At 41.2% G+C, this 9,704-nt stretch overlaps 1 protein-coding gene across 1 annotated transcript in view; it reads left to right on the forward strand.

Moving 5' to 3' along the window:
• Positions 1–4,346, forward strand: part of Lrch1 (leucine-rich repeats and calponin homology (CH) domain containing 1) — a 96,694-nt gene extending 92,348 nt beyond the window's left edge. The window contains exon 20 of the mRNA XM_013515721.1: positions 1,438–4,346. Within this exon, the coding sequence (XP_013371175.1) occupies positions 1,438–1,548 (111 nt within the window). The 3' untranslated portion in view covers positions 1,549–4,346. The remainder of the gene's footprint in view (positions 1–1,437) is intronic.
• Positions 4,347–9,704: the final 5,358 nt, after the last annotated feature.

Here is a 9,704-nt window from a genome sequence, read left to right on the forward strand (position 1 = left end):
TCCTGTGGAAGGAAGCAGGCCCATGCAGAGCCCTTGGCTTCACGCCAGACACCTGGTCTTGGTGTAGATCCTGCTGAAACCCTCCTGGAAGGCAGTAGCATTGAGCCTTAAAGAAAAAGGAATTCCTGTCATTTGTTGCACTGGATACACCTAGCAGACATTATCTTAAGTAAAATAAGCCAGGCAGAGAAAAAGAAATATTACATGATCTCTTTTATATGGTGAATCTAAAAAGGCTGATGTTTTAGAAGTTGAGATAGAATGGAGGTTACCAGGGCCTGGAAGCAGGGGTTGAGCTGATGATGGAAGGATATGAAATTTCAGTTACATAGAAAGAATAAGCTCAGAAGATCTCTTGCACAAGATGATGACCATAGTTAGTGTATGGTAGAGCACTTGCCTAGGCATCCTGGGTTCAGCATCCCTCAGCACTGCAAAAAGAAAACAATGCATGTGAGGTAATGTATTTGTTAGTTAACTTGATTTAGCTACTCTACCATATATACTTACATTAAAACATCATATCTTACCATAAATATATACAATTTTTATTTGTCTATTTAAAAAGAAAACAATGACCACCGAGCTATGGAGAGCACATCGTCAAGCAGCTAGGGGAGAATGAACTATGGGGCCTTTTCCTGGCCAAGGACACGTACCTTGGAAGGGGATTCCATTATGTGATGTCAGACTGGGGCCAAGTGACAAATAGGCCAGACTATTTCATTGTGTTATTTTGTAAACAACTTTGAAGAGCATGACAGCCGCGGCACACTTGAGGTGACTCAAACTGATCATTTCTGAGTAGTATATGCTGGACATTTCCCAAGAGCAAAAAAATCCAACATGAGAAAGTAGTAAGACATTTGTATCTTTGACAGTTTTTTAAAAGAGACTTAAGACAGGCTGTTGGAGCTGTGGTTAAAGATACTTACATTTAAGGATGTTCCTAAACTCTGAAGAAAGGCTACCGCCCCCCAACATGCCTGCATTCCAGACACCACAGGACATAAAATGAATTAAATCAGGGTTTATGGTCAATAGACTGGTGTGTGGTCTTTGCAAAAGATTGAGTTCCTTTCAAATGTATGAGAAGCTATTTGCAATGTGGTTTTTTTTTTGTGATGTTATTTTATAAGAACAGAAGTTACTATATTCTTGGTTTGTGGTTTCCAACTGACTCTATGTAGGATTGTTATTTAGTGTAAAGGTTTCTCAAACATTTAAATTTACTGCACATTTCGGGAGGTAAGGGCCTTTCTGGAACAACCGTTGCATGTGCAGACAGAGAAAGTCTTTGCAGTGCTTGACCGCAAGGGAAGAAAGATTTGCCCAAGTGATCAGTCACTGCACAGCTTAATTCCTGTGGATGATGTGGCAGGGTTTAGAAGTAGTCTGGCCATTTAAACATTGATGCTTTTTTCTTCTTCCTTTTAGGAAAAACTGTGTCTTCCCCATCACATCCTTGAAGAAAAAGGCCTGGTCAAAGTGAGCATCACCGTCCAAGCCTTACTTGATGTCACTGTCACAAAGACGCTATTCACATGAGACCAAGCCCTCTCCTCTGAGTCAGCTCAGACTCTTCTCCCGTCAGGGATGCTGGACTCTACTCCTGGGACCTGTTCCACCCTGTCCCCCACTTGCTGCCTGTCAGTTCCCCCACTCTGGTTGCATTGCCAAGGTTTCCAGTCTAAGGGCGGACCTTGCACCTTTCAGAGCTGACCTCCAGCTTTAAGACTTGACGGGTATTCTCTTGAAGCCGGTGAGGGTGCTGGTGGAGAACTAAATAGCACATCATTGCCTTTTCAACCTCGGTCGTCCCTTCCACACTTACCACCTGCCATTATCCAAATGCCAAGCACAGCTGTTCTGCAGCAAGACGCATCTGTTTTGTTAAAGCCAAACTTGTTACAGATTTAGTAGGGGGAGGGGGATATAATCAGGTTTCTCACCACCAAATTTTTCAAGAAATTTCTTGAGACCATTGCCTTTTAAAAAACTATTTTCAACATACAAGATATTTATATAAATATTATTTATTAGTGAGTTGTTATTCATCCTTTGGATGCAAATTGTAAATTAGGAAACTATTTTATTACTGCTTTTTTGTGGTTAAACACTTTATTTTATTATAAATATTGAGTTATTTTCTATCCTCTTTGGTGTGCAGTAGTTCTGGGTCTCAGTAATCATGTTTCCTGGTGTATATGATTCAGAAAAAATTAAGCAAAAAACAGGTGCTTCTGTGACAAAGAACTGTTTTCTGGGGAGGCATTCTTTATACTTCGGTTTGTGGAACATTGGTCTTATTTATACTTCTGCATTCCATCCAGTTTCCTACATTCCAGCAGCCCTATTGTCCCCCAATATAATGAACTGACTGAAGTCAAGAGCACCCCAAAGTTAATTGTAAATAGCTGTGATGGAAAAAAGACATTAAACTTGAAGATAAAATGTGAACAGTTATTTTTTGAATTCATACTTCTTTTGCTATGCACAAAACATTCACATTTTAACACAAAGAAGTAATGTGTTAGTATTGTGTGTCTTGAAATATAATTTTGCACTGTAACTTGAAGAGTCTAGCACCAAAGGTAGATAATGAGGAAATGATACAGGAAAGTGGAGATGATTAAAAGACTATTGTTAAACCAAAAACATTTTTAAAAGAAGCTTCGACTGAGTGACCAAAAATTGTTTCAGGCACATAGGACTTGGAGCGGGAAACGAGCACTTCTTACAACTGCCAGTTTTGAAAGAGGAAATGATTTTGAGATGTAGGTATGCTTGTTTTATTATAATTTAGTTGAGTTTTTTAAGTAGTTGGTAAAATCCTGCAAGACTCACAGTCTTTGGTGTGAGTGAGAGAAGCGAATGAGTCATCCGTGAGCTGGGGTGGCTCTGTGCAGCACCAAAGCAGACCAGGAAGGCTCAGTAAGTGGAATATGTGAGACTGAGCAGCCTGCGGGGAGGCAGGTGCGCAGGAGACAGGGCTGGAGAGGAGCCAGCTGGGGAGAGGAGCTTTTGGCAGTAGTCTGAGAGTTGCAGGAGGCGTCACATCACAGGACAACCTCTATCAGGCAGTGACAGGCATGTGCACTCACATTGCAGTTATGCTCGGCCCAAAATTAGTCTTAAAGGTCCTGTGAATGCTGATTGCACTTTCATCTCTGTGAAAAGCCATTAGAGGTTTCTAGAACAGCAGTAGGCACAATTTGCAAATGTAAAGGTGAACCCAGAAGAGTGCATAGAAGACAGACCTTTGTCAAGGGATGCTAGGGCTGCCTCCACTCTAGGGAAGATGGGCTCCGGAGCGTGGACATTTAGATTGGCAGCTAACATTTATTTTCTATCAAATGTACTGTGCACTTTAACCTAACTTAAAATATATTTTAATATTTCCTGTACTGAACAAATACCTGTGTTGTCAAATAGCATAATGATGCAAAAGATGAAAGGCATTTGGGACTAAGAGCGTACACAATTTAAGCAACATTCAAAGGTTGATTATATAAATAAGATTTTAGACTGCTGCACCTGCATGGGCATTCAGAGTGCAGGATCCTGAAATATTTTTTCTGTGTATATATGGCAGTGTGAAGCTCTGTAATCATTGTATTCAGAGATTTTTTTCAAAATTAAAATATTTCATTTGATATTAATTTTCAGTATTTTCTGGATGTTGACTGTGTAATACAAATAGCTTCAGTATTTTGTAAAAATGGCCTTTTTTTCTTTTAAATGCAGTTCTTGTACGGCTAAGACATCAAGATCTTTGTACACTGTGTATATGTGTAATAAAATGTGTATGGCTGGCTGACAGTACCATAAAAACACAGTGTGTACGGTGCAAAATCTCTCCTTTTGTGATTTAACAGCCATTAAAACTTTGCATTTGTATAAACCACCTTCTGATTGACTTACCCATCTGATACAAAGGCTGATGCTTGTGTCTCACACACACACAATAAGGTGTCATTGTTGAAACATTTTAGCAATTATATTTTGTAAATATGTATATGTCCATAAATAATTTGTATATTTGTATGTATATAAAACCTGTACAGTAAGTATATGTAGCTATCAGAATGAATACAGATACATAGTACAGTAGTTCCCCTTTTCCAAGGGTTTACTTTTCATGATTTCAGTTACCCATGGTCAACCTCATCCAAAAATACTAAAAATATTAAAAAATACTCCGTCTTGATTCTTTAGAGAGAGACCATATTCACATAACTGTCATAGTATATTGATAGCATTGTTCTATTTTATTATTGTCAGTCTTTTACTGTATGTAACTTTTAAATAAAAATTTGTCATACGTGTGTATATATAGGAAAAAACAGTATATACAGAGTTCTGGTCCTTCATGGATAAGAAGGGACTGTGACTGCTGTGTGTGTGTGTGTATGTGTGTTTAGGTGAAATATGTATCACATACATTATCTCAGGATAATAACTTTTTTTCTCTAGAACTAAAACTTACCTGGAACCACTAAACATACAGCAGAAGTAAACTCACCATAATGAGGCTGTGGGGACAGTGATGTGGATTCAGGACTCCCATTTGCTGAGGATGCCTTAGTTCCTTGATCCAAATTATAAAGCTAACAAGATCAGACCCATTTCAACTGCCGCCTGTGGAATCAGACCTGAGTGAAGTGGCTGCTGAGATGACAAGCTGGCTCGATCTGGAGTGGCGATGTTTCCCCTTTATAGTCATTGACCTTTGCTACAAGAGCAGCTGTTGCATTTGAAGTGAAGTTAGTGGTCAACACATGGCCTCCATCTTTTGCTCATCCCATGTAAAACATACACAGATGTAGGACCACCAGCCTACCTAGTGATGGCAGGGACAGTGTCAGAGCCTCTACATTTAATATCTGTGTCTACCACATCCAAACATGGGCCATGACATTCTGATTTGACACCCTGCTCCTCAAACTCCACAATGTTGGTTCCTCCTTATGTTCGGAAGTCAAGTACTCTTATCCACACACACTTCCTATCCATCATACATGCGCTGGGCCAGGTAAGAATGTGTACCACCAACGGGAGGGAGGGTGGCAGGCAGGAGCATGGTGGGAAGCCCCACAGGCAAGCATGCGGCTGTCCCATCCAGCACTTGAGCTCATTGTGTAACAGGACAGCCCCTTCTGGATATCCTTAGCAGGATTACATTTACTTCCTTTCCTAATCCTTTACATTGCCTTTTACCCAACTTTGGAAACTCTATTGAATGGCCTCATCTGAATAGTTTAAATTCTGAGGAGAGGTCTCACCTGAAATCTTTTTTGTTTCAGATTCCCAGAACTCTCATGGCTTTTGTGACGCTTACCCACAGGTGCTCAAAAGCCGTTGTGATAAGGCACAGTCTTGGAGGAAGACCCACCCCTTTTCTTCTCCCCATAAAAATCCATCACCCACCCTGAGCCCTAAGATAGAGCTTGAAGGAGCTACACCTCTATCTTCTTAAGGATTGGCCTTGAATAAACTTGATTCTACTGAACATTGGTACCTGAGTGGCAAGTAACCCAGATATTTGACTGCAGTATTAGTGGCTTTGGCCACAACTGGGAACTTCTCAAAGACCGTGTCCCCACCAATAGCTGTGCGTCAAAACTGCTCAGTTTTCTGCAAGTGAGTCTGGAAGCTCACCCCTGGTCTTCCACCTTCCATGGAAAGTTGGCTAGCTCATTCCAGTCGAGTCTGGGGCTCAGGAGAACTAGAGAGGCAGGGGATTATCGTAGAAACTGGCACTTCTTGCACATGGGGACATGAGCAGAGCAGGGCTCCATTCCAAACCACTCTGCTTACTTTCCAGGTTCACCAACAAGCCAGTGTTTGCTGGACAGCAACTATGGGCTAGGTGTGTCGTTTGAACAGTGTTCTGTTAGCCTCTGACTCTATTTTCTTCTCTGCTCATTCTCTGGTGTCTGTAACAGTACTTTGAATGTAGTAAGAACTGGAGAGAAGCCTGTTAGAAGTACTAACAGACTTTGCATTCATTAGGTCAAGCACTGTTACCATAACCAGGTAAGAAAGAGATTTATAGTGAAAGTCTAGGAGATTGCCACCTAACAGCACATGCTTCTGGAAACTTCTGCCTCATACACCAGGAAACTTCTGTGGTCTTTACAATGGTGCTTTCCACCAGTCTGTTGTTTATTGATTCAAGAGGAGCCACTTTATAATGTACCAGTAAGTCTCTTCCCCAATGCCAGAGTTTGAATGGTTCCCCAAAGTTCATATACTGCAAACAATTCCCAGTGCAAGAGTGCTGTGAGATAGGGCCTTTACAGGTGATTAGGTCATGTGCGCTCTGCTCTCAGGATTAGATTAATGCTATTATTGTTGGAGTGGTTCCTTTAAAAGGGTAGGTTTGGCAACCTGTTTTTCTCCCTCTCCTGTACTCTTTCACATTTGATGCCCCCACTGTAGAATGGTCAAGAAAGCTCTCACCAGATCTAGCCCCTCAACCTTGTGTTTCCAGCCTCCCAAATGAGCCATTCTCAGGTATTATGTTACTCCAGCACAAGCACTAGGGTTTTAATTCTCTTCCTGATAACTAAAGACAGAAAACATAATACCTAGAAAAAACCTAGCAGATAAAATTGGCAAGCAACCAGAAACAGGGACAAGAAATAGCAAAGACATCTCTGGTGTTTGCAGGCCTTCATCTAAAAGGGATAGAGTCCTGTATTTCTGAAACTTGGTTATTCAAATTTCCCATGAATCTTTCCAAGAGGCTTTGAGTTTTTGCTTAAAACTCATTTCAGTTATGCTTCTACCATTTCTAACAAGAAAGTCAAACTAATATAGAGAAGCGTTCAGGAGTTCGGAGTGTTCAAAGTGCTCAAAGTGTTCAACTTGCTCAAAGTGACAGCAAGTAAGAAAGTGAGGTCTAAGCTCACCTATGTCAGCCCTATGCCCTCACTACACAGAGGGCTTCCCAGCAAAGCAGACCTAATGAAAGTTTCTGGTGTTAAAAAAACAAAACAAAACAAAGACCACCAAAGCGTTGACTAATAAGGTATTTGGAGATACAAAAGAAACATACTTTTGTGATCAGTCTGATACTGAATTTATCTGGGCCAGTTTAAATGCTAAGGCAGATCAAGGTCAAAAAAAAAAACAACAGGACCACCTCTCTCAGTTAAATAAGGTGTTTCTGGTTTTTTTTTTTTTTTAATTTTAGGATTTTCTTCTTGTTTACCAAGGTGATGCTGTTTATCACAGAAACTTTGAAAGGTATGAAGTTGAGAAGATCAACTATACTTCCACCACATAGGCAACGGGAGAGAAGATTACTTGGAAAGCATCATGTGTGCTCCCTGGAACCCTTGGCATAGGAACTTGGTACCTAAGGAATTCCTGACAATCCCAAATCTTCCCTGAGACATTGGCCCCAAACTTGTGGCAGAGCAGAGGGCAGACTCTGACCTGGAAATGACGGGAGCTTCCTCCACAGGTGAGGAACAGAACACACGTGTCTCCAGGTGGGGTCCTGCAGGAGGCAGCCACACCCTAAGTCTGGACTGTGCTGGGGATTATTTCCTGAGGGATGAGTGGATACCACTGCAGCACAAAGACTGAGGGAGGAATCCAGTTGTGATGAATCTCTTTGCCTGAACTTTTTGCCAGGTCAGAACAAGTGAAAAAAGCTGGAATATCAGCAGGATTACTTTATAATTCAGACTTTAGAAATATTCCAACATCTGGGATAGCCTCTCTGAATAATGCAGTATATGATGGGCTGGATTAGTCTATGTTTAACCACTTACCAGTCCAATTATTAAATACAGGATGACCAAAATTTATGTATTTTAAAATTAATTTTTATAAAATTATCTAACAGGAAATAGAAAATGACAATTACATCAAATTTATTCAACAATTTTTGTGTGAGTGGTATATTTCAAAACAGTACACAATGCAATGTTACAATCAGGATTGTAGTATCTACTCATTCTCTGAATTCTTTTTTGCATTATTGTCTTTGTTTGAACAAGACGTTCTATACTGTCATGCTGGCCTTTCCTCTTTTCTGTGGGTGGTATAATTTCAATAAAATGTCTACCTACTAAATGTAATGATGAAGACATCCATGATAGACATCCTGGTTGGCATTTTGATATCCTATATATTTCAATTATTTGATCTATTGGACCTAATCTAAATTGTGAGTGACTTTTTGATCTCCCTGTTTTGAATAAATAACAAATAAGTTCCATTGTGTTTGGTACAGAAAGTGCATAAATATTTTATAATAATATTTTTCTCACTTTCTGATTGCACAATAGCTTATTAGATATTGATCAACACTGTCAACACCACCCACAGAATTATTATAATCATCGATCACTACTGAAATTTTTTTAGTTTAGATTAGTTTCACTGGAATCTATTTTTTATTTTAAAGATAAAAGAATGAGAGAGCGGGTGACCCAGGACCACGCTGCCATTACAGACTGAGTTTCTGCCCTACCTGCACCTGCAGCAGACAGGAGGTCCTCACTCAGAAGCCACAGGGACTTCTGTGGCTGAGGGGGCACATGGAGCCCCTCCCTGCATGCACCCTGCACCAAGTGAGAAAGTGATCCAAGAGCTGCTGCACCCGCAGTTCAAGTCCATGCTTTACTCACACTGCCACAGTTCCCAGCTGAAAATCATGGAGAGAGCCAGGTATTTCCCATCTACTTCCTGAGGGCAGAGCAGGCAACCCAGGACCCCACTGTAATTACAGACTGAGTCTCTGCCTCCTGGCACCAGCAGAAGACAGGAGGTCCTCACTCAGAAGCCCCAGGGACGTCTCCAGCTGGGGGGGGATGTGTGGCCTCTCTCTGCACGTGCCCTGAGTGAAGTGAGTGATTGCTCCAAGAGCTGCTGATCCAGCAGTTTGAGTCAGTGCTTTACTTTCACCCAAACCCCCTAGCGGGTCAAAGGCATGGATAGTCTGTGAATGCTACCCATCCGGCCTGCATCTGGTTCCTCTATGTGTCCTGAACTGACTGGAGACACAGAATCAGGTGGTTCACAAACTGTCCATGCTGCAGTTTGTGTCCAGGTTTTGCCTGTACCCTGAACTACCTAGGGACATAGATCCACTGGACTGGTAATGTCACACCAGTGCAACCCAAGTATGGGCCATGCATGTGCCCTGAACTGTAAGGGAATGCTGCATCTGATGCTCGGCCATCAGCTGACACCAATGCCCACGTCTGAGACCAGGGATAACTAGATACAAATCAACAACTGCCAGAGAACCCCAGACTAAGTAGCACTTCTCAGAGGTCACTCAGGGGCAAACCTGACCAACAGGAAAACTAGGGACACTAGTGGCCTTTGCTGTGCAGCTACTGAAGAGGGAAATTCAGCTGTCTACATCCGGTAGCAAACATGACAAAACGAAGGACTAAAACATAATCCAAGAATTCCACCTCACACAGAACAAGTCCAGGAGACAACCACACAAGAGAACTTGGTAAACACTTGCCTGAAATAGCTGAAATGATTGCAATGGAAGTAAAGAAACAACTTCATAAGGCCATAGAAGAGATGAGATCACAAATAATCTCTCAGGCAAAAAATGAAATGACAATAATAATGAAGGAACTGCTCAAAAAGTCTGAAGAAGAAATATATAAGAAAATAGAAGAACAAAGGCAATGGACAGAAGCGATAAATGAAAAATATAGAAA

This window comes from Chinchilla lanigera, unplaced genomic scaffold (assembly GCF_000276665.1).
Source record: "Chinchilla lanigera isolate Chin_1 unplaced genomic scaffold, ChiLan1.0 scaffold00030, whole genome shotgun sequence".
Lineage (NCBI taxonomy): Eukaryota > Metazoa > Chordata > Mammalia > Rodentia > Chinchillidae > Chinchilla > Chinchilla lanigera.